General features: G+C 43.9%; 1 protein-coding gene, 2 long non-coding RNA genes and 1 other non-coding gene across 4 annotated transcripts in view; 3 read left to right on the top strand and 1 right to left on the bottom strand.

Annotated features, from left to right (window-relative positions):
• The window catches only part of ARMH3 (armadillo like helical domain containing 3), a 176,101-nt gene extending 152,164 nt beyond the window's left edge, over positions 1 to 23,937 (top strand). The window contains exons 25-26 of the mRNA XM_086680694.1: positions 19,850 to 19,966; positions 22,216 to 23,937. Coding sequence (XP_086536820.1) covers positions 19,850 to 19,966; positions 22,216 to 22,308 — 210 coding nt within the window. The 3' untranslated portion in view covers positions 22,309 to 23,937. The remainder of the gene's footprint in view (positions 1 to 19,849; positions 19,967 to 22,215) is intronic.
• LOC147576130 (uncharacterized) lies at positions 60 to 11,699 on the top strand. The gene is made up of 2 exons (XR_015241799.1): positions 60 to 6,983; positions 7,221 to 11,699. It is a non-coding gene; the product is annotated as an uncharacterized LOC147576130 (long non-coding RNA).
• On the top strand, positions 944 to 1,050 carry LOC112854924 (U6 spliceosomal RNA). Its single transcript, XR_003222997.1, has one exon. It is a non-coding gene; the product is annotated as a U6 spliceosomal RNA (small nuclear RNA).
• On the bottom strand, positions 13,008 to 14,540 carry LOC147576129 (uncharacterized). The gene is made up of 2 exons (XR_015241798.1): positions 14,454 to 14,540; positions 13,008 to 13,282 (listed from the first exon to the last, which is right to left on the bottom strand). It is a non-coding gene; the product is annotated as an uncharacterized LOC147576129 (long non-coding RNA).
• Positions 23,938 to 25,214: the final 1,277 nt, after the last annotated feature.

Below are 25,214 nucleotides of genomic sequence, written 5' to 3'. Positions count from 1 at the left end.
CGTGACCTGGCTGAAGTCGGACGCTTAACCGACTGCGCCACCCAGGCGCCCCATTAATGATGTTTTTTATAGTCCAGACATTTTAATGAAGACCTATCTATATCTAGTTAGTTAGTTAGTACTTACTTAAAGTTTCTTTATTTTGAGAGAGAGAATGAGAGAGCAAACACAAGCAGGAGAGTGGCAGGGAGAGAGGGAGAAAGAGAATCCCAAGCACTGGGATCCACATTGTGAGCACAGAGCCAGATGTGGGGCTCAAACACGCCAAGTGTGAGATCGTGACCTGAGCCAAAATCAAGAGTTGGATGCTTAACTTACTGAGCCACCCAGGCTCCCCTAATAACAACTAATTTTAATTTAATTCAACATTCATGAAGATAAATTTATTAATCTTTTTGTAATGATTTGTGCTTCTGTGTTTTATTTAGTAAATCTTTGCCTACTCCTAGCTGTGAAATTTTTCACCTATATTTTCCTCTGTAAGTTTTATACTTCTAGCTTTCACATTTAGTTCCATGACCCATTTCACGTTATTTTTTTAAAAAATAATCTCTATGTTCAATGTGGGGCTCAAACTCAAGACCCCAAGATCAAGAGTCACATGCTCTACTGACTGAGACAGCCAGGCACTCCTCTGCCTTTTTTTTACATTGATTCTTTTGTATGGTGTGTGATGAGTAAATGTTCATTCTACCCCCCTCCACCCCCTACCTCACATATCCAGTTGTTCCACCGTTGTTGTTGAAAAGACTGTTCTCTCTCCTATTGAAGTGCCTTGGCACATTTGTAAAAAATCAATTGACCATATATATGTGGGTTCTGTTCCTTTGGTCTGCATGTCTAAATTTATGCCCTATATTGTTTAGATTATTGTAAGTCTGTAGTAAATCTTAAAGTCGGGTAATATTAGTCCTTTAATTTTGTTCTTTTTAAAACTTGTTTTGTGCTTGCTTTGGCAGCACACATGCTAAAATTGGAACGATACAGAGAAGATTAGCACAGCCCCTCCGCAAAGATGACACGCAAATTCAGGACGCATTCCATATTTTTACTAGAAAAAAGTTGTTTTAGATATTCTAGGGTCCTTTGCCCTTCCATTTAAAGATGAGCTCATCTGGGCGCCTGGGTGGCTCAGTCGGTTGAGTGTCTGACTTCGGCTCAGGTCATGATCTCACAACTCGTGAGTTCGAGCCCCGCGTCGGGCTCTGTGTTGGCAGCTCAGAGCCTGGAGCCTGCTTCGAATTCTGTGTCTCCCTCTCTCTCTGCTCCTCCCTGGCTCATGCTCTGTCTCTCTCTCCTTCAAAAATAAAAACATTAAAAAAAAAAAAAAAAAAAAAAAAAGATGAGCTTGTCCATTTCTACAGAAAAAGCCTGCTAAAATTTTGATTGGAATTGCATTGACTCTAGAACCCCAAGATCAAGAGTTGTATTCTCTACCACCAGCCAGCCAGGCGCCCATGGATTTTCTCTTTATTCTGATATAGAATTACAGTGATTGATTTTTAATACAAACTTAACCTTACATTCCTGGGATAAACCCCTCTTGATCATGATAATAGTATTTATTTTATGTGTTACAGAACTTGAATTGCTAATATTTTGTAGATTATTTTTGCATCAGTGTTTATGAGGGATGTTAGGTCCATAGTTTTCTTGTGATGTCTTTGTTTGGTTTTAATACTAGAGTAATGTTACCCTATAAAATAAGTTGGGGTGTAGCAGGATTCTCTCACAGAGAGTTGTGACACTGAGGCTTTTCTTTCCAGGAAGTAACTTTATTCCTGCTGGCACTGCTCAGTTGGGTTCCTACCTGAAGAACTGAGCCCCGAATGTCACGTGGCATAGTTTTTAATGTATTTTTTAGTTTTCTTAATGTATTTTTTACTTTTTTATCTCCCATATATGGTAACATACGATTAAGTGGTCTCATGTTACAAGGTCATGTTTGCGTTATCATGGGATGTTATCATGTTTGCGTATAACTAGGTTGCCTTGAGGTGTTTTTTTTTTTTTTTCCTTTTCCTTTTCTTTTTTTTCAATAGGGAGGAGACCCTACCACAGGAGCATATTCCTTCCTTTCTCTATTTTTATTTTATTTTATTTTATTTTATTTTATTTTATTTTATTTTATTTTTTCTTTCTCCATTTTTTAAAAATGAGTTTGTGTAGGGAAAAAAAAAGTTTATGTAGGATTGGTATTATTTCTTGCTTAATGATTAATAGAATTAACCATTGAGGGCATCCAGGCCTAGAGTTTTCCTTGTGAAGAATTTTTTTTTAATTAAAAAAAATTTTTTTTAATGTTCATTCAATTTTTGAGAGTGAGAGAGACAGAGTGCAAGTTGGGGAGGGGCAGAGACACAGAGGGAGACACAGAATCTGAAGCAAACTTCAGGCTCAAGCTGTCAGCATAGAGACCATTGTGGGGCTCGAACTCTCGAACCATGAGATCATGACCTGAGCTAAAGTTCAGTGCCCCAAGTGCCCCAAGAATGTTTTTGTTAAGTTTATTTATTTATTTTGAGAAAGAGAGCAGGGGAGGGGCAGAGAGAGAGGGAGAGAGAGAGAATCCCAAGCAGGCTCCACGCTGTCAGCACAGACCCCAATGTGGAGCTCCACCCCATGAACCAAGAGACCATGACCTGAGCCGAAGTTAAGAGTCAGATGTTCAACTGACTGAGCCACCCTAGGCACCCCTGCGAGAAGAATTTTTTACCTAAAATTTTATTATGAAAAATTTCAAACATATAGTAAAGATGAAAAATTACATAGCAAATACTGATAAAACCACCTAGATTCTGTCATTTACCATATTTTTTCACATATCTGATCCATAGGATGGCGCTCCATCAATCTATTTTATTTTTTTATGCGTTTCAAAGTAAAATTGCATATATCAGTATACTTCTGTGGGAAGCATTTTAATTAATTCAGCTTTTTTAATAGACTTAGGAATAGTCAAGTCTCCTACTTGTTCTTGGGCCAGTTTTAGTAATTTGTGTCTTCAGGAATATGGATTGTTAAATTTATTGGTAAAATTTGTTCATGTATATCCTTTTTTCTTTTTTTTTTTAATGTTTATTTTATTTATTTTTGAGAGAGACAGTGAGAGCATCCAAGTGGGGAAGGAGCAGAGAGAGGGAGACAGAGAATACAAAGCAGGCTCCATGTTGTCAGTGCAGAGCCCCATGTGGGGCTGAAACTCCTGAACCATGAGTTCATGACCCAAGCTGAGATCAAGAGTCAATGCTTAACCACCTGAGCCACCCAGGCGCCCCTATCCTTTTTTCTTTTAAATGCCTGTAAGATTTATCATTCATGATGAATAATGTGTATGTTTCCTCTCCTATTCCTGACCAGTCTGGCTGTAGGTTTATCAAAAATTTTATTAATCTTTCCAGAGAATTAGTTTTTAGTTTCATTCATTTTCTGTTATTTTTGTGTTTTCTATTTGTTTGATTTACATGATTATCTTTGTTATTTCCTTCTGTTTGCTTTGGTTTAATTTGCTCTTCTTTTTCTAATTTCTTAAGGTAGAAACTTAGATAACTAATTTTAATTCTTTTTTTTTCTTTTTTTAAGTTTATTTATTTTGAGAGATAGTGTGAGTGGGGAGGGACAGAAAGAGAGGGAGAAACCCATGCAGGCTCCTCACTGACAGTGCACAGACCATGCAGGGCTTGAGCTCATGAAACTGTGAGATCGTGACATGAGCTGAAACCAAGAGTCAGATGCTTAACCAACTGAGCCACCCAGGCACCCATCTTATTTTCTAATATAAAAATTTAGTGCTATAAATTTCCCCTCTGTTAGCAACATCCTACAAATGTTGGTTAGTTGTGTTTTCATTTTCATTCACTTCACAGTATTTTCTCATATCTTTAGTGATATTTAGAAATATGTTGTTTTGGGAGACCTAGGTGGCTCAGTTGGTTGAGCGTCTGACTTCAGCTCAGTCATGATCTTACAGTTCATGAGTTCGAGCCTGGCATCATGCTCCATGCTGACACTGTGGAGTCTGCTTGGGTTTCTCTGTCACCTTCTCTCTCTGCCCCTTCTCCACTCATGCTGTCTCTCTCTCAAAACAAATAAAAATAAATTAAATAAAAAAAATAGAAATGTGTTGTTTTGTTTCTATTATTTGGGGATTTTTTTTTTTTAATGTTCTTTTATTTTTGATAGAGAGAGAGAGAGAGAGACAGGGCACAAGAGCCGGGAAGGGGCAGAGAAGGGAGGGAGACAGAGGATCCAAAATGGGTTCTGCACTGACAGCAGAGTCTGATGCAGGACTCAAACTCACAAACTGTGAGATTATGACCTGAGCCAAAGTCAGACACTTAACCAACTGAGCCACCCAGGTGCCCCTATTTGGGGATTTTTTTTTTTAATTAAAAAAATTTTTTTTAATGTTTATTTATTTTTGAGACAGGGACAGATTGTGAGCTGGGAGGGGCAGAGAGAGAGGGAGACACAGAATCTGAAACAGGCTCCAGGCTCCAAGGCATCAGCACAGAGTCCGACATGGGGCCCGAACTCACAAACCATAAGATCGTGACCTGTGACCTGAGCCGAAGTAGGAGGCTTAACTGACTGAGCTACTCAGGCGCCCCAGGGGATTTTTTTCTTTTTAATGTTTATTTATTTTTTAGAGAGAGAGACAGAGAGCCAGTGGGGGAGGGACAAAGAGAAAGGGTAACAGAGGATCCGAAATGAGTTCTGTGCTGACAGCAGAGAGCCTGATGCGGGGTTTGAAATTGCAAACTGGGAGATCATGACCTGAGCCGAAGTCGGATGCTTAACTCACTGAACCACCCAGGTGCCCCTGGGGATGTTTGTTGTTTTTTTTTTTTAATTTTTATTTATTTTGAGAGAGAGAGAAAGAGAGAGTACACATGCACACGAGTAGGGAAAGGGCAGAGAGACAGAGAAAATCCCAAGCGGGCTCCATGCTCAGTGGGGAGCCAGATTTGGTGCTCTATCTCATGGCCTTGAGATCACAACCTGAACCATAATAACCAAGAGTCGGTCCCTTAACCGACTGAGCTACCCAGGTTCCCCTTGGGGATTTTCCAGATAAATTTCTGTTACTGATTTCTTATTTTTAATATACTTTTTTTAATGTTTATTTTTGAGAGACAGAGACCGAGCGTGAGCGGGGCAGGGTTAGAGAGGGAGGGAGACACAGAATCTGAAGCAGTCTCCAGCCTCTGAGCTGTCATCACAGAGCCAGATGCAGGGCTCAAACTGACTGACTTCAAGATTATGACCTGAGCCAAAGTCGGTTGCTCAACCCACTGAGCCCCCCGGGTGCCCCTCTGTTATTAATTTCTTACTTAATCCTTTGGTAGACAGAAAATATACTCCATGTGATTGATTTCAGTCCTTCTAAATTTATTGAGATTTGTTTTATGGTCTAGCATATGCTCTATGTTGTTAAATGTTCCTGTGTGCATTTTTTTATTTTTGAGAGAGATTGTGCACATGTCGGGGAGAGGGGCAGAGGGAGAGAGACAGAGAGAGAGAGAGAGAGAGAGAGAGAGAGAATCTTAAGCAGTCTCTATGTTCAGCACAGAGCCAGATTCAGGGCTTGATCTCACAACCCTGGAATCATGACTTGAGCTGAAATCAAGAGTTAGGTACTCAACCGACTGAGCCACTCAGGCTCCCCAATTCTGTGTGCATTTTAAAAGAATGTATACTTTGCTGTTATTGAATAGAATGTTCTATAAATGACTTTAGGTCAGTTTGGTTGGTAATGTTTAAATCTTCTGTCCTCACTGATTTTCAGTCTAATCGTTTTATCAGTTATGAGGAGTATTGAAACTTACAGCTGTAATAGTAGACTTTTCTATTTCTTCCTTTTGTTCTGTCAGTTATGCTTCATCCAGAATTTTGAAACTGTCTTATTAGGTGTATGTGTGTGTATGTGTGTGTGTGTATATATATATATATATATATATATATATACACATATATATATCTGTAATTAACTGACCCCTTTATCATTACAAAATTTCTCTCTTTACTCCTGATAATATTCCTTGTTTTGAAGTCTCCTTTTTCACATGTTAGTATAGCAATTCTACTTTAATTCGTGTCTTCAGAAGCATATTTTTGTCTATCTTTTCACTTTCAGCCTATCTGTGTCTTTATATTTTAGGTGAATTTATTTTATTTTAAGTTTATTATTTTAAGAGAGATCAAGAATCCCAGCCAGGCCCTGAACTGAGGGTGCGGAGCCTGATGTGGGGCTTGAACTCATGGAACTGTGAGATCATGACCTGAGCTGAACTTAGGTGAATTTCTTTTATTTAAAAAAAAATTTTTTTAAGTTTCTTTATTTTTGAGAGAGAGAGAGAGAGAAAGAGAGAGAGAAGAGAGAGAGGGAAACAGAGTGTGAGTGGCAGAGGGGCAGAGAGAGAGGGAGACACAGAATCCAAAGCAGGCTCCAGGCTCTGAGCTGTTAGCACAGAGCCTGACACGGGGCTTGAACTCATGAACTGGAGATCATGACCTGAGCTAAAGTTGGATGCTTAACTGACTGAACCACCCAGGTGCCTCTAGGTGAATTTCTTTTAGACAACCCATAGTTGCGTCTTAATTTTAGGTCTAGTCTGACAATCTTTGTCTTTTAATTGAAGTGTTACACTTAATTTATATGTCAATATAGCTGTGTTAAAATCTCCTGTATTGGTTTTTTTTTTCTTCTTTTCCTCCCACCTGTTCTTTATTCATTTTTTTATGTTCTGCCTTCTTTTGGATTAACTGGATATCTTTTAGTATTACATTTTATGTCCACTATTGACTTTTTTAGCTATACCTCTTCATTTTATTTTTTTAGTGGTTGCTTTTTAACCTATCACAATTTACCTTCAAAATAATGTCCTATGATTTCATGTAGCATGTAATAACCTTGCAATCATGTATTTCTATTTGTCCCCTCCTGTCCTTTGTACTAGTGTTGTCATACATTTTTCTTCTAGGTTTTAAAAAAAATTTTTTTTTTCAACGTTTATTTATTTTTGGGACAGAGAGAGAGACAGAGCATGAACGGGGGAGGGTCAGAGAGAGAGGGAGACACAGAGTCGGAAACAGGCTCCAGGCTCTGAGCCATCAGCCCAGAGCCTGACGCGGGGCTCGAACTCACGGACCGCGAGATCGTGACCTGGCTGAAGTCGGACGCTTAACCGACTGCGCCACCCAGGCGCCCCTTCTTCTAGGTTTTATACATTTCACAATACATTGCTATTATTATTTAAGAAAAAAACATTTTAACGTTAATTTATTTTTGAGAGACAGAGAGAAACAGGGGAGGGGCAGAGAGGGAGGGAGACACAGGTCCGAAGCAGGCTTTGGGCTCCAAGTTGTCAGCATAGAACCCAACCTGGGGCTCGAACTCACAGACCACAAGTTCATGACCTGAACTGAAGTCGGATGCGTAACCGACTAAGACACCCAGGTGCCCCTATTATTATTTTTATTTAAACAGGAGAAGAAAACCAAGTTTAACGGTGGACATTAGGTATATGGGGGAGCCCACACAGACATGGAAATTCCCACATTACTATTATTTTTTGCTTTAAAGAGTCAGTTATCTTTTTCCTCATTTTTTTAATGTTTATTTATTTTTGAGGCAGAGAGAGACAGAGCATGAATGGGGGAGGGTCAGAGAGAGAGGGAGACACAGAATCTGAAGCAGGCTCCAGGCTCTGAGCTGTCAGCACAGAGCCCAATGCGGGGCTCGAACTCACAGACCGTGAGATTCATGACCAGAGCTGAAGTCGGACGCTCAGCTGATGGAGCCACCCAGGCGCCCCTCTTTTTCCTCATTTTTAAATGCAGATAAAAATATTTTATGTTTATCAATGTGTTTACCATTCCTTCATTCCTTTTATAGATCCAGATAATGTAATTTTCCTTCTGCCAAAAGGACTTCTTTTAACATCTCTTGTAGTGCAGGACTGTTGGCAATACATTCCCTCATATTGTTTGCTTGAAAAGGTCTTTATTTCACCCTCATTTCTGAAGGATGTGTTCTGGATATAGCATTCTAGGTTAACAGTAAATTTTGGGGAGGCACAGATAGCATTTTATTGTTTTCTGGTTTGTATAGGGTTTCTGTTAAGAAATGTGAATTCTTTTTTTTTCTTCTGTATCTATTTTCCCCCCTCTGCCTGCTTTTAATATTCTCTCACACGAATTTTCAGTGGTTTTATTATGGTGTGCATTATATCTTCCATTTTGCTCCTTATTATGTTTGTGGATGTTCTAAAATACTTGAACATATTTATAATAGCTCTTTAAATGTCCTTGTTTTTAATTCTGGTATCTCATTTCTGGGTCTGTTTATTTTGGCTATGAGTCACATTTTCCTGTTTTTTTTACATTTCTGGCAATTTTTTATTGGATACTGGGCATTGTGAATGTTAGGTAGTTGAGTGCTAGATTTTGTTGTCTTTATTAAACAGTGTTGGACTTTGTTCAGGAAGACAGGTAAATTCTTTCTGGAATAGAATGATCCACTTGAAACTTCCTTTTTTTTGGTCATGATCTCCATCTACCCTGCCTCCCGAGTTTTATTGAGATACAATTGCTGTGCACTAAGTTTTAAGGTTATAGCATAATGACATGACTTACATATATTATGAAATGATTACCACAATAAGTTTAGTCAACATCCATCTCATATAGGTACCTAAGAAAGGGCAAAAATGTTTTTTTTCCTTGTGACGAGAACTCTTAGGATTCACTCTTAACAACTTTCAAATATGCCATACAGCCATGTCAACTATAGTCAACATATTGTACATTATATCACCGGTACTTATTTTATAACTGGAAGTTTGTACCTTTTGACCAAACTCATACATGGAACTTCTTTTTAATCTTCCTTTGAATAGGTTCAGAATAGCCTTTACTCCAGGGCTAGTTTAGTTCTACTGAGGTGTGACTGCTCTGGGGTCTCCCTGAATGCCCTAGGTGTTCCACAGGTGCTTTTGATTCTGGTCGGTCAAAATTCAAACACCTCTCAGTGGTGCAAGCTTGCGGATTCTCAGTCTTTTTTTATTCTGATCTGATTGAATTTTACCCTATATACGTGATCCTTAGTATTAGCAACAGATTCAGTAGGAACACTATGCAGATTTCTGAAGCTCTTTTCTTTGCCTCATTGCCTCCTCTGGTAGTCCGCCTACAAGTTCTAGTCGCCTCTCCCTCCTGAAATCCAGTGTGTCTGTTTAGCCTAGCAAGACCTTCATGCTCACCTTAATCTCTCCACATACCTGTCCTACACTTCCTGTTATCCAGTGTCTGAAGAGTTATATCTTTCACAGTTCTCAGTTACTCCATCGTAACTGGAAGTGGAAGTCCTGAACTACTTTTAAAAATTACAATATACCCAGAGTTACTCAGCTGATTTTTTAAAATTTCACTCACTTTTCAGAGAACCTTCCCTTGCATTAACTATTCATATATATTGTCCCATTTTACTTCATTCTCCTCCTTCCTCCTCTGTCAGTCACTGGAGGGGAGAGTCTTGAATAGATATTGGAAACAATATATATAGTAAGCATTTTAATATTATTTTTAATACAATACACTAAAAGTTATCTCTTCCCTTTCCCCATTTTTCCCTTCTATTCTTGGGCCCAGATCCCAGCCTTACACTGATCATTTACACAGGCTCACCCTCAAATCTCTCAAAACAGCATGGAGAATTGAAACATGAAGCTCTTGTGTAGCTGGTATTTTGTCCTTTTAACTGGGTGCTTGATCACTCTGTTCCTTTTTGGCCATGTTTAGATGGACAAGCTTTGTCTTGTATAAGAAGAGTTCAAGCAGGCAGTGTCTGAAGGAAGTAAACCCTGTCCTCTCTGGGTACCAGTTAGTCTTGGAGCCCCTGAACCTAATTGTTTCTTCTCATCTTCTGAGGTGCAAATCTTTTAGTTACTGTATGCAAAGAAGTGCCAAAAATAACTCAGCAAGACTTTGAACCTGGCTATTCAAAGATCACAGTGTGTATCTGCCTAGATTGTTTTGGACAGTTATCTAATGAGTACCCTGCACAGTTGAGCTGAATTTGTGCAGTTGAAATCCATTGCTAAATTGAACACACCTCGAAAGGACATTCTAGAATGGATCAAACCTGATTTCTGAGAAATTGAAATTGTAGATTGTATGATTGGGAAGTAAAGTGACACTCTTTCCTACCCTTTTAACCTTTGGCCCATCTTTTGTGCAGGACTTATTTTCTCAGCATCAAGGTTGAACCTGAGCAGTCTGTCCCTCACGTGATGGGACCTGACGGAGCCTAAGCTGTCAGTGCCAGTCACAGACCTATCAGAGCTAATGGCCCTTGCTGCGGCTGCTGTCTCAGGGGCCCTACTACACTGGTGGACAATTTTGTACTTAGAATTAACTGGTGGCAGTGATATAAAGTGGAGGAAGGGTGGACAAAATAGAAGAGATCTTGGATAACTTATTTTCCCTCTTTTAAAAGGTGTGACACTGTTTCAACCAGGCCACTCAATCTCTGTTCAGATATGTAGCTGATTCCAAATCACACTTAGCACTGCTGGCTCCACCCAGTATGTGCTTATGTCTGTGGATGTGTCCTTCCACTGTGGTTTATCTTGAGTCCCCATTTTGCTTATTAGCTCCTTAAAGGCAGGACTCGGCTCTGAGGGCTTTAGAAACCCTATGCGAATACTGAAAAGAGCGCTGGGTGTACTGTGATGGCCTGACTCTAATCTTACCATGTGACCTTGAGAAATTCCTTTCCTTTTTGGTTGGGCCTGAGTGCTACTAAATTAGTCCACAGGCGTGTTGAATGTTTCACTGCTTCTTAGGACTCTGTTAGGCATTGTGGAAAATCTATAATGTAACCCTGGGTCTCTTCCTCCAGGGTGCTAAGAATTCTGCTGTGACACAGTTTCCATAAGAAATCAGTGGTGGTAGTAGCATGTTTGTTTCTCCAGGAGAGGGCCTGCCACCCTACTTGTCTGCATCTACTAATGCATGAACTCTACAGCAGTGTGTTCTTTCCACCATAGGAAATCCCTCTTTGAGGAGCCTGTAGAAGACACATCCCTTCCAGAAAGCGGGGGAGGAAAGAGTTTGCTAATTTATGGCAAGCCTTGGAATTTCAGGTTCTAAAAAGCAGTTATTTGTGGAGTTACATTAAAATGAAAGAGAATAATAATAATGAAGCACTCTCTGTGTATCAAGAAGTATGCTTGGCGCTTTGTATCTGTTGCCTTATTCAATCTGCACAACTAGCTCTCTCTAAAGAACATTATTATAACTCGCATTTTACAGTTGAGGAAACTGAAACTCACCCAGCTCTACCCTGCTAGTAAGTGGTAGACCTAGGATGAGTCCAGGCAGGCTGACTCTAGAGCCATACTCTTTTAAATTAACATACAGTGTTATGTTAGTTTCAGGTGTATAATATAGTGATCCAACAATTCCATACATGACTCAGTGCTCATCAAGATAAGCACACTCTTTGGGGCGCCTGGGTGACTCAGTTGGTTAAGTGCCTAACTTCGGCTTAGGTCACGATCTTGTGGTTTGTGGGTTCAAGCCCCACGTCGGGCTCTGTGCTGCTGACAGCTCAGAGCCTGGAGCCTGTTTCAGATTCTGTGTCTCCCTCTCTTTCTGCCTCTCCCCCGCTCATGCTCTGGCTCTCTCTCTCTCTCTCTCAAAAATAAACATTTAAATATAGCAATAATAAATAATAATAAAAAGATAAGTGCACTCTTTAATCTCCTTCACCTATCCGCCCATCCCTCTGGTAACCACTCGTTTGTTCTCTCTAGTTAAGAGTCTGTTTTGTGGTTTGTCTCTTTTCTTTTTCTGTGGTTTCTTGTTTTGTTTCTTAAATTCCACATATGAGTGAAATAGAGCCATACTTCTAACTATGTTATTTTAAAAATTATTAGCTGTTGGTTGAAACTCTTTTTCAGGGCCTAAGCACAACTAGATCCAGTAGTGACCCACCAAGGTCTTTACTTGGAGAACATCTATGCAGTGCTTCTTGCTTAGCTAGCCTTGATTTTGAAGACTAAATGTGGATTATGGAGGAGGAAGAATTGTCTTTTTGCTTCTTTATTATCAGAATTCCACTTCCATGCAGTCCAACACCTGAGCAGAGCACCGCTTAACTGTAAGAGTGCCTCTGTGGGTTGTCCTTACACTGGTGAAATTGCAAGGTTAGGGACAGATTTTTATTGCTTCTGGGAGAAGAGAGTGTTGTCCCTCATTGGGAGACATGTCATCAGTTCTGGGGAAAGTCTGGTTTGGAGAAAGTAGGGGAAGGATGGGAGGCTAGATTAGCTCCTTCCAGAGAAAAATGAAGGATGTGACCTCCGATTTCTTTTCAGTCTCTTGCCAAAATTTACAGAGCATTACAGCCCTATGACAAATTCAGAAAAGGGAGTTAGGCAATGCCTTGAGTCAGTCATTCTCATTTTTTGAGGAAAGGGTATCTTCCGTTGAGTTTGAGGAAATTTACTGAGTAGAAGGAGAAAGGTTTCAGCCTGCCTGGCTGAGAAGTACTGTGTTTGACTGTGTTGTTCTTCCATAGACAATGAGAGAGAGAGCTCAGTCTGCATCTATCATAAAAATTGCCTGCAGGGGGGCCTGGGTGGCTCAGTTGGTTAGGTGCCCAACTCTTGATTTTAGCTCAGGTCATGATCTCACAATTGGTTGTGGGATCAAGTCCCCCTCTCCCCACCCCATCGGGCTCAGTGCTGAGCGTGGAGCCTACTTGGGATTCTCTCTCTCTGCCCTTCCTCTGCTAGTGCGAGCACATGCATGTGTTCTCTCTCTCTCTCTCTCAAAATAAATAAATAAAACTAAAAAACTGTCTGCAGCTACTTGGCAGTTGCTCTCTGCTCTAGCAGCCCATTTGCCGCTGAGTGTTGTTGAAGACCTACTCTGCTCAGCACCATTTCTTTAGAGATAAGACATTACAGTGGAGCAGGGAACAGTTTAGAGAGGTGGCATGGAGAGCAAACCTTTTTATTCAGACCTTCTTGGTTCTCTGAGCACCAAGATAGGTTTGTCCTAAGTCTGGAGCCATTGTGAAGGATGAACTTCATTTCCCAGTGGCTTGTGGTTCTTTCATTACTTCTCCATCGTCAGCTCATATAATAAGCAGTACCTGGTCAACTCCCTCTAACGGATGGGAGAGAGAAGCAAAGGCAATATGCAGGCTTATGGGTGGTGATGCTCATGTTTGTGGCTTCAGAGCTTGGATCTCTCAAGCTGTCTTTTCCTGCTTTGTGGGGGAAAAAAAATGGAGACAAAAAAAATCATATTCTCTAACTAGTGAATAAACATCTGAAATAGAGGAAATGGCCAGAGCCCAGTGGGAGAGATAGATGGAGATTATCATGAAAATCCTCTAAAAAGCCTTTATCATCTTTCGTCCTTATAATTACTTTATCTGTTTCAAATCATCCAGAGATTAATTATCACCCAGAGATTAATTTTCCTATGATTAGGGGGTTTGGCAGGGTTAAAGCAGAAGACATGGAAGTGGGAACAGAGTGGTTACACTCTCAGAGAATGGAAGGTTGGCCTTGAGGTATGAGCATTCATTGCAGAGTGTATTCTGGGATGCCTGGCTGGCTCAGTAAGTGGAGCCTGCAACTCTTGATCTTGGGGTCATGAGTTCAACCCCCATGTTGGATATAGAGTTTACTTTAAAAAAAAAGGTCACACGGTAGGAGGCATTCATCTCCAGCCACCCCAAGCCTGGAGACCTCCTGACGGCTGCTGCCAAAGAAGCCCAGTGAAAAGGCCCCTGGGTAATCCAACTCTTGATTTTGACTCAGGTCATGATCTCGTGGTTTGTGAATTTGAGTCCTGCATTGGGCTCCACTCTGTGAGCTTGGGATTCTTTCTCTCTCTCTCTTCCCTCCCCTGCTTGTGCGTGTGCTCTCTCTCTCTCAAAATAAATAGATAAACTTTACAAAAAATAATAAAGATGTCCAGTTGAAGATTAAAGACCTTTGTATTTCAAGCTTCTCAATGAGTACTAAGTAATTAAAATAGCAACCAAATCTCGATTTTGCTGATAATGAGTTTGGAGTGGTCTGTACAGTTTTGGTGGTGGTTGACACCCAACTACAACAAGGCTGAGCAGGATCTTTGGCTTCTATTGGTGGAAATTGACATGCCCTGGAGCCCTGAGGGACCTGGTAATAATGAAAATTTAAACATCAAGCCAAGCTTTTCTCCAGGTTACAGCTCTCCACAGATCATGCTTCCCACTTCTTAGGAGTGAGCTTTGAATTCCTTGAATGCTCTGTGAAAGATTAAGTTTAGCCTGTAAACTAAGGAATGTGCCTCAGGTTAAACTAGCCTGCCAATACAGGAAGAACATTGGATTGGGAGTCAGAAAATTCTGTTGTCTAATCCCTGCTTTGTGTTTTTGGATAACTTACAATCTTTCTCGACATCTGTTTCTTCATCTGTGAAATGAGGGCCATGGATTAGGTAGGTGATTTCAAAGGTTCCTTCCAGAACTGTTATTTCTATGGTTCTGTCACCATGGTAACATTGGCAAAAAGAGGTAAGGTTGCCTTCCATATCACTATTCTTACATATTAATGATGATGCCAGACCTCCCAGCTGCCCTTCAGCCACCGCATTCATCTTATTTAAATACATCAAGTATTTTTTCTTTTTTTTTAATTTTTTTTCAAAAGTTTATTTATTTTGAGAGAGAGAGAGAGCGCACGCACATACGTGAGAGTACAAGCAGTAGAGGGGCAGAGAGAGAGAGAGAGAGAGAGAGAGAGAGAGAGAGAGAGAGAATCCCAAGCAGCTTTGTGCTGTGAGCACAGAGCAGGGCTTGATCCTACTAACCATGAGATCATGACCTGAGCTGAGATCAGGAGTCTGACGCTTAACTGACTGAGCCACCCAGATACCCCTACATCAAGTATTTTCTATTTCCATTTCTTGTTTTGTTTCCGTCTCAATAGCCTTCATTCTTCTATTGGTGAGATCCTATCATTTATATTTTTGTGTTTATTTTATATATTATCTCTAATCTTCATAATATTCTAAGAAAATAGTATGATGATGACTATTTTAAGATGAAGAACCTAAAGCTTAGGTCAAGGTCCTATAAGTACTAAATGATGATGCCAAGATTTGACCCTAGGTTTCTATAATTCTGTAGCCTCTTTCTTCAACAAAACAAAACACCTTTTTTTTTTTTTTTTAAGCTTATTTATTTTGAGAGAGAGCATGGGAGGAGCAGAGAGAGAGGGAGAGAGAATCCCAAGCAGTCTCCACACTGTCAGAGCAAAGCCCTGTGCAGAGCTGAAACTCAACAAATGGTGAGGTCATGACCTGAGCTGAAATCGAGCATCGGATACTTACCTGACTGAGCCACCCAGGCACCCTTCTGTAGCCTCTTTCTGTTATATCCCACTGCAATCTTGATAGGTTCCATGTTTATTTCCTATTCTATAAAAAGTCTCTAAGTTTCTCTATTTGGAGAGAATAGTTTCTCTGTTCTCTATTTGTGGTTTCATCCTCATTTGGCAGCCTGGCTTTAGGGAAGGCCTGCATGTTGCCCTGGCTGGAAGTGGGCTGGTGGCAGCCTTACATACTCTCCCCAAATAGGTTATACTGTAGATGTCAGTTCAAATTGAGAAAGCAGTGAATACAAGTTTGCTGTCAGGTCATATCCTATTACTTAGTTGTCTGCTAATTCTCCTTCTGGGAATTAAGTCCATCAGAGATTTGAGACTAAGCAATTTTTCAGGCACAAGGCAAAGCCCTCTGACATCTAGATAGGAGAGCCATTTGCAAGAACTTTTCCATTGGTGATTCTCCTTTGCTGCTGTCTTTAGGCCAGAAGTTATTTCCCATTTCAAAGGCTCTGCTAAAAATATGGGGCACAGGCTACTGAATAGTCTTTAGGGAATGCCTATTGTACATGCTTGGAGAAGGGTATGTATGTATGTCTAAAACCTCATCAATTTTGAACTAACTTTGTGCACTGGGATCTCTCTCCTTCCTGATCCTGATATGGCCAAGAGCTTCACAACCTGTGTTATGCAAAACTGGCCTCTGTGGGCATCTCTGCTCAGTTTTTCTTTAATATAACCTGTATCCCCTTGCACCACACCAGGACTGTTAAGCAGTGGATACTGGACATTCCCTGACTTTTGGCTGATACATTACCTGTTACACTCAGGATAGTGGGGTCATTATGGAAAGCCTGCTTCATATGGAATAGAGAAATTAGGTTTCTTCTTCACCAGAATCTGAATAAAGATGTGCAAGGCCGTAGCTCCTGGTTTATGGTTAGAACTATCTGGGGATAAGAACTACCAAATGCCTATTGTCACCAGAAATAACTTTTCATTGTAAAATTAGTAAGCACTTACTGACTATTCCTTGTGTGCAAGACACTGGACAGTCATCTCATGTCATCCGTATATGAGCTTTATACAGTTATAGTATAGATAGGATAAGAAAACTGAGGCTCAAAGAGATTAAGTGATGTGTATCAGTTTACATAGCTTGCTAGTGGTTGATCTGGGACCAAAATGTCTCTCCGACCTTAAAGCCTATGTCAGGTGCTTTTCCTCCAGAGACTCCAGGGGAGGGGTTTAGGTTCACACCCCAGTCCCCAATCTGTTCTTCTCTCACCTGAGGCAAAGTGTTTCAAGGCAAAGAAGAGGGCATAGAATCTTTGAAACTGAGGCCGTTTGTGTCTTCCACTTAAATCCAGAAGATGTTCCTTTGTGGTGAAGAATTATTTATGCACATAGGCTCTTTGGGTTAGTTCAAAATAGGTAAGTACTTCCTGGGCTGTGAAGACAGTTATTCTGGAATCCCAGGAGCTGTCTAGGTAGCTGTATAGCTACTGGGATGACAGTGTTTCTGTCAGTTGTTATGTTACTTTCAGGAATCAAAATGTTTATTCCATGTCCTTTTAGGAAGGTGAGTTCAAATTCTATTTTATAGAGAGACGGGTTGAGGCTCATTAGGTAAATTGAGATCCATAGTAAGAGTGAGATTCCCAGTTCAGTTCTCTATTAGGTCCCTTGCCAGCACCCAGGCTCCTGTCTACTGAGGGCCATATGTGGGGGTGTAAGGACTCCTTAGAGAACATGTGGCTTATCAGTGCTTTTCTGACTTTGAACCTGCCTGGAGCTAAAGTGGTGGACATGGTTCTAGGAAGCCCACAAGCCCAGCAGCTGATGAAAGAAAGTGGGCTTGCACTTGGGAAATAGACTGTTACCTGATGGATTGGGGAGAGACCTCAGCCTAGGAGGTACCTTTGGAATGGCCAGGAGCCAGAGACTGAAGCTGCAAATTGTAAAACCTAAGGTCTTTAGACAGAAGCAGTCTTGGAGATTGTCTTCTGCCTCATTGCTGCCCTCTGCCACGTCCCAGGCCAGTGTGGAGTGTGAGGCCCAAATGGGACATGTTCCTAATGTCTGAAGCTCCAGAAAGCGAAGTCACAGAATAGGAAGTAGCCCTAATGTTCCAAAGTCCCAAATGGACTGGAGTCCAGACTTGAACTTAGAATATCTTCTTCTCTTGGAAATCTAAGAGAGGTGATGAGGGCAGGAGATGGCAGAGGATGGGTGAACTGAAGGGCAGCTTGCCTTGAATAAAAAAGAAAGAAAGGAAGTAAGGTCTGGACAAGAGGAGAGCTGAGATCATGCACGGAGTCCAGCCAGGCCTTTGGTTTCCTTCCAAGGAGCTGATAGCTCCAAGGCCTTCTCTGTTTTGCCTTCCTTTCAGAAACAGAACTGAGTTCTTCTGCCAAAAGCCAACTTTGTTGGGAATGAAAAATATCTGTTTTTAGACCTTCCACTTGGCCATGGCAAGGGGAGAAAGCCCAGGGATCAAGGCAGCATTGCCTGAGGCCTGAGGCTCTCAGGATGTAGCATCTCTGACAGGCTGCACCTTCTCAAAATTCGCTTTAGCATAGTATTTGTCTTACCTGATACCCCTTAGGGAAGACTGAGCCCAGGATACTGGCTCATAGGCATTGCTGAGGCTGCCCAGAGTTCAGGGTTAGAGAAAGCATGTAATACTCTGTTCCGCCTGGTTCCTGGGGGCCCAGTTCCATCTTGGAGTTTTGCTTTTTATGGGGTTTTGAGCCATTCACTTCTGAGCCAAGACCTTGTCTATAGGTATTTTAGCTACAAGCACAGCCCACATGCATGAGAGGGCTGGATTACTTTGTGAGTGACAGCCATTGCTGAGTACTGGTCCTCCTGCTGACAGAGCTGATAAATGGAATTAGAAGCAAAGGAGCCAGCCCCTACTAGGGTATGTGGGACACAGCCAGGCAGAGTGACCTTGGGGAGCTGGGTGTCTGGAGGGAAGGACACTGAGCCTGGAGCCTAGGCTAGACGTTTGCCCTAGCTGTCCGTCCCCCCACCAAACTTGAGGACACAAGCCCTCCTTGTGTTCTCCATCTGTACTCTCCCCTCAGAATTTGTTGGCAGGCAGAAGTGTTTTCTACCAAGTGACATGTGCCCTGGCACAAGATTGAATTGGTGAGAACTGCCCAGAGGTACTTTTGTCCCCCTCAGGAGGCCATCCTCAGTCCCTCTGACCAGTCCTGATTCTAGCTTAGTCTCTTCACCCTCCCCTACCTTCTGTTAAAATTAAGTCTTGGGGCACCAGCGTGGCTCAGTTGGTTAAGCATCCGACTTTTGATCTAAGCTCAGGTCATGATCTCACTGTTTGGGAGATCAAGCCCCAAGTTGGGCTCTGTGTTGACAACACAGAGCCTGCTTAGGATTCTCTCTCTCTCTCTCTGTGTCTCTCTCTGTCTCTCTCTCTCTCAAAATAAATAAATAAATAAATAAATAAATAAATAAATAAATAAATAAATAAATAAATAAAAAAGAATTAAGCCTCACTCATTCCTCCCAAGCTCCTTACTGAGCTGGGAGCTCTTCATGATGTCATAGACTTCTGTCAGGTCAAGTTGCAAAATAGCTACCACCCAGATTACCACAGTGAACAGTCATTCCATCTCCTGGTCTCTCCTTTCTGCCCAGCTCCTTTCTAACTTAAATGGTGTGCCTTTCCCCCTGGTTGTCCTTGGCTTTGATTCATGGTCTTATCAACTGAAGTCCTACCAGAACTTCCTTTGGAAGCACTGAGATCCAAGATTCCTGGAGTCCGTGGAGGTCTGAATCCACCCCACCCCCATAGAAAGTAAGAGAAAGGGGAGAGACCCCTCATCAGAACAAAACATGCGCTTAGCTCTAGCTTAGTCAAGAAAGTGTCCCCTACATCACAAGGCTGGGAGGCCCAAAAGTTCGATCCAGGCAGTGGATAGGAAGACAGTTGGCACTGAGAGATGAAAACAAGCGGCAGATGGTGCTGAGGAACATCCCGGGACTGAAGAAATGTGGTTCCCAGAAAGGGAAAAGGAAGGAGATATTGGCAAAATCTTACTCAGCAACTGTGACAGCCTAGCCAAAGAAAGCTGCAGGATATGGCTGAGAACACATTTATGGTTTGGGGATGTTGCTGAGCTCAGACACTCACTCTTCTGTCACCTCTTCTCGTGCTCTTTTACCATACCCAGAGTAAACAGCCCTGGTGTCCAGGCTGGATGGGTCAGGAAAAGCCAGGAATAGAAGAGGTTAGAAAATGGTCCCAGAAACCTGAGGAATTGCTCTGTGACCAGGCTTTTTTTCTGGGTGATAAGTAGTAAGCATGGTCTCTTGGAGGTGTTGCCCCAGCTTGAATCCAACCCAGCAGGGCAGCAAGAGGGGCCTGGGGACCAAGTGACCTAGGGTTTGAATGGCCTAAGCCCTGCCTGGCCTTTGACCTCCTGCAGGTGCTGGAGGTAGTACGAGCCAACTATGACACTCTCACACTGAAGCTGCAGGATGGCCTGGACCAGTATGAGCGCTATTCGGAGCAGCACAAGGAAGCTGCCTTCTTCAAGGAGCTGGTGAGTCTGTCCCGCCTCCACCTCTGCCTGTGTCTCCTGAGGGCCCTTTCCCAGCCGGTGCATTGTACTGTGCAGGTGGGCATCTAAGGAAACAACCACAGTTTGCCAAAGGCTGATGAAATAAGACTCGAGGAGTCTGCTGGGATTGGGTGTGCGAATTGTCTCCTGAAGCAGCCCAGGACCAGGCAGTGAGAGAAGATATTCCCCAGGGTACTGGTGCCAGGTGGGGAAGTGTGAGAAGCCTGAGGCAGCATTGCCCATCTCTCTTCTGCAGCCATGGAGACGGCCCTTGCACAGCTCCAGCTGGGCCTGGGGTTTGACGTGTGTTCCCAGTGGCAGCTCTGGCTCATTACCCCGTATCCTGTCTTCCAGCAGCTAATGAGAGTCATTGATTCTTCTCCTCCTTATGCAATCACTTCTTCCTAAATTCCTAACTGGCTCCTGGTCTGAGTGCCCTCCCGATCTAGTTCTCCAGTCTTCACTCCTCACCCCACGCCCCCCTTTCCTGTCACTCAGCCTCCTGCAGCCCCTACCCCTGGCCACCTGGAGTCAGTGAGCATTTGCTCTGCCTCCTACTAGTCTCCCAGTCAGCCCTGCCACAGAACTGGGCTCTCCCCGTTGATCGTCTCTCTGCTGCCCTGTGCTTAGAGCTGCTCTCAGGAAGAGCGAAGCCTGCCAATCTCAATCCTGCCGCGTCCCCCCACCCCCCCCCCCCGCCCCTCCAGCCTGGGTGTACACGAATGTCGTGGCTGTGAGTTGAGACCAGAGCACGCTATACTTCTTCCCATAGCCTCAGCCCTCGCACTGCTGGGACAGAACTCACCTCAGCCCAGCTTTTACTTCCCTATGCCAAGTTTATGATGAAGGTGCTGGGTTGTAGATTATCTGTCTTATGCTGAACACAGCCCTGCTCTGACCCTGACATGAGATTCCTGAGATTTTGGACTTCCCCAGGGTGAGGGAGATCTGCTCTGGAAGTGAGTGAGTTGGGAGCAGGGAAACAAGTGATATAAAGAGATAGCAGAGTCGAGTATGTTTATGGGGTCAAGTATATTTATGGCAAGTCTTTAAGTTGTTGTGGGGGGATTACTGGGGGCCCAGACTTCACAAAGAGTAAGTAATTGGAGAGGAAAAGATTGTGGAGGAGTTAGGGGAGCTCTCTTGGTACTAGCCTCTACCTGACTCAGTTCTCCTTATATCTCTACCTCTAGCACCAGGGAGCAAAGAGGGTCTAGTTGGGCTTGGAGGTAATGAGCTTGAGCCGCCCGCTGTTTGCCGTGCTGCCCTTGCCTCTGCCTCCTGCCTGATGACTTCATTATGTTTCCCATAGCTAAGCAGAAATTGAAGGAAAGTTCCCTGGTCTTTGGGGCCCAGGATAGATACACATGCTTTTTCTCCTCCTTCTCCCACTTTGTCTCTTAAACAACATTCACTTCTGTTGCCCATGAACAGCACTCCTTCCAGAGTGTGCTGGATTCCTCCCAGAACCCAGTCAGAGTAGAGAGTTTGGCCCTTTGACCCCTTCTCCACAGTCCTTTCCCCCACTGACAGAGGCAACACTTCCTGCAAGGCTCTCCATCTATGGGGAGAAAGCATGAAGGGAGTAGTGGGGACACAACAGGGATATGCCCCAGACTTTCCTTTAAAGCAGGGGGCTTCTCTGTGGTATGGAAAGAGTTCTGGACTCAGAGTTGAGAAACCTGGGTCCTGCTTCCAAGCCTGGGACTCGCAAGCTGTATGACCTGCTCCTCTTCGTTGGCCTCTGGATCGTACTCCTGCCCTCTATGCCAGACAGGGGCTGTGTCTCCAGGTGTTCTTTCCAACCCAGGAAAGTAGATAAATAGAGAGAGTGAGGAGATCAGAAATGCATTCCCTGGCCTCATTTTCTCCTCCTCTATCAGACCACTGACCAGACCAGTCTCCCACTGCATGGCCGAGGCAAGGACAAAGGCCTGCCCTCACCCTCCTTCCCTGTCTGTGCTTACTTCTGCCTCTTCAGGTGCCCACATGTACTCTTCTCACATCTGCCTCTCAGCCCTGCTTTTCTTCCGCTTATCAGCTTATCACTGAACTATTTGCTCACTTGCCTGCAGGGATGATAGCTGTTAAGGGTTCATTTCCTAAGAGAGAAACTTCTAGCATTGCATCTCGGCCTTGTCCCTCAGGCACTGCCCTCTGTTGTTTGTAACCAACTCTCTCCTTGTTTTCTCTCTGCCTGTGCCCTCTTACCTTCCCCCACCCTTTCCCAGGTTCGATCCATTAGCACCAACGTCAGGAGAAATCTGGCCTTCCACACACTCAGCCAGGAAGTCCTGCTCAAGGAGTTCTCCACTATCTCCTGAGGCCACACGAATCTGAGCAGCTGCTGACTGCCCTTACCCATGAGGCTCCCGGGCTGGAGGGGGACTGAGGGGAGAGGGGCCGTCCCCTAGGTTGGAGAATTACACAGATACCGAGTTCTCTCGGTGAAGGCCACGCTTCAGTGGAGCTTGGACAGCAGGGGCCAGGAGGGGCAAACCAGGGATAATAGAATCTTATTTGGGGAGGGATTGCGGGGGGGCACAGGGAGAAGCCTTCAAGAATGTGGGGACTTCCAGCATGGAAGCTGGACAACCCCTCACATTTTCAATTGAGATTACAAGTTGTGGCTGCTGACTGATTTTCAGGGGTTGTTGGGGCAAGTCTTAGGGTGAGGCCAGCATCCTGAGGATCAGTGGCTGTCCGAGGCTTCTGAAAACAGACTAACTCTCAGATGTAGATGGAGCCAGTTCTGCTTTCTTTGGGCCTGGAACTGAGCTGAGCTTGAAATCTGTGTCCCCTGCCCCTGATGGTGCACTGTCCAGTTGTGAGGACCCTTAGCTCAGCTCAAGGTAGGGTGGGAATTGAAGACCTTTTTCTACCTTCTCCATCTGGGAGACTGGAGATTAGAATCTGCCCAATGCCCTGCTGTCCAGCCACCACTTTCTGGATTTGATTCTTGGCACCAAGAGTGCCTGTTAGCTTTCCCCTGCCTTCCAACCCGTTGACTCCTCAGCACTATAGGGTCACAACCTGAGCTTTTAATTTTCAATCTGGTTTAAACTGTCTTTAGGGTGTGTGTGTGAAATAAACATTGACAGGTTTTCTGCAGCCCTCAGGTGCCTACTTTGCTGGTTCCCTTTCCAGCAGCCTCCCCACCTCCCCAGTCACCTTCTCCTCTGGGAGCCTCTCCTGCCTCTGCTGAGCTCCCCTCCACGTGTTCCACCCCCTCACCCGGCTGTTGTTTACATCCAGCCTGCCTAAGAATTTCCTCTAGGGAGGAATCTGTTCCTGCTGTGGTCTGGTGCCTGGAAGGGAGAGAACTTGCTGGGGGGCAGGGTGCCCTCCATCTGAAAGGGGCCAGGTGCGCATCATGGAGAGGCCATTCTGTCTATTCTGGGTGGAGCCACAGGCCAGTCTCCTGGCCTTTGGGAAGTTGGCCCATGGTTCCTCCTCTGGACAGACTCCATGGAACTTCTGTAGGCTTTCCCTACCCCACAGCTGCCTTCAAAGTAGCTGCTGGTCTGAGATTCCCCTCCCCCCCCCCCCCACTCCCACCTTCTAAAGCACTTTCTAAAGCTCTCAGGCTGGCAGGACACAAGCACCATAAGAAGACTCTGGGAGTAAGGGCATGAAACCAGCAGTGACAGCAGGTCTGGGACCTCCCTGGCTGCTATTCCACTTAGCTTCAAATCTCTTTAGGATACTTGCCTTCCCTGGGCACAGAGTTCTGGCTCCAACATTGAGCAGATGTGCACTAGTTCCAGAGGATCCACCAGCATGCTGCCATGTATAGATGCAGATTCCTAAGAGATCAGGGGCTGGGTCATCTGATCACTAGATGGGTAGCTCAGCCTGGGGCATTTAGTGTTCTCCACAGTGATAAACCCCAGAGGAGTTGAAGCTGGAAGCTGGTAGCGAGTTGGAGTTATTAAAAACTGATTTGTATGGGAGTCTTTTTAGTGTCTTTTGTTTGTTTTTCTTCATCTCTGTTAACTCAGAACTCATTTCCCAAAGACGGGGTTAAGGTGATCTCCCAGGTGCTGCTCCCATTTGGCTAGGGGACCCTTACCTATCCTCACTCTCCTCCTAAGTCTCCTGGCTCTAGTAGAAGCCACTTAGGTTCAGACAGGTGTAGCCTCCCTTGCCTTCATTGTTTATGGATTCCTTGCCTATGAAATGAACAAGGGCATGAAGCAGTAGTGAAGGACTCCTTGTCTTCCATTGTAGAAGCCCATCTCTTGGCCCATTTACATATACCTGTTCTAAGAACTCCAAATGGGAATCCCATCATCTCCTAGAATTCAACCACAAAAGGAGCTGCCCATGTCTGTCCATGCCCCAGCAGCTATGCTATGTCCTCCGGAGGACCCTCCAGAGCAGGAGAGAGCTAGAAGCAGGGCATTGCTCCCAAAGACCATCCTTCTTTTAGCTGCTTATCCCCCTCTCACGCCTGAACTCCTACCACAATTCCTGCTGAGTTAATTGAATCAAGTGCTTGGAAATTAAATCCGATTGAAGACATTAAACGTGCTGGGGTCACTTTAGCTGAAGCTTTCAGTCTCAGTAGGTCATCCCTCCAGAGGAGCCATTGGGCAGAGAGGAGGATACACGGGACACTGCCACCACACCACCCAGACCCACTAGACACTGTCCCTTCTTCCTTCTGGTGGGTTGGGGGCTCTTGGGCTAGGAGTCCAGTAACGAGCCTGGAAAAGGTCAAATAGGCTTAGTCACTCAGTTCCTGGAAGCTGGAGGCAGCCCAGCTCTGTGATGGCCCCCGGCTTCAGAAAAGGAGCTTATCCTTCTAAGGGAAGGAAGCCTAATAACAAAGGCATTTCTTACCCACGCTGTATCCTCACCTGGGTCCCCACACCCTTCAGTCACTCTTCAGATTTGGAAAACAGAAGGAATCTAGGACAGGGCAGGTGACAAGAGAAGGGCAGCAAAGTTGAAAGGGGGGGGGGGAACAAAAGAACCAGAAAAGTCTTGAAAAACCGGCCTGTTTTCCTGTTCTTTCCAGTGGGCCAATGGGGGTCATTAGATCCCAGAAGAAGGCACCCTCACAGTGAATGGGGCCCAGAGACCGGGTTCTGCAGTGGGTGAGGGTTGGAGTCTTTATGTGAAACCTTTAACCTGAGATGAGCCTGATAGAGGCTGGGTTGACCTTTGCTTTTAGTCCCTAACCCCCTCCGAGCAAAGCGGGCACTGGCAGGGGTCCACAGAGACC

This window comes from Puma concolor, chromosome D2 (genome assembly GCF_028749965.1).
Source record: "Puma concolor isolate L17-30 chromosome D2, mPumCon1.1.hap2, whole genome shotgun sequence".
NCBI classification, from domain to species: Eukaryota; Metazoa; Chordata; class Mammalia; order Carnivora; family Felidae; genus Puma; species Puma concolor.
The sequence above is the reverse complement of the archived record's forward strand: the minus strand, read 5'-3'. Positions and strand labels throughout refer to the sequence as shown.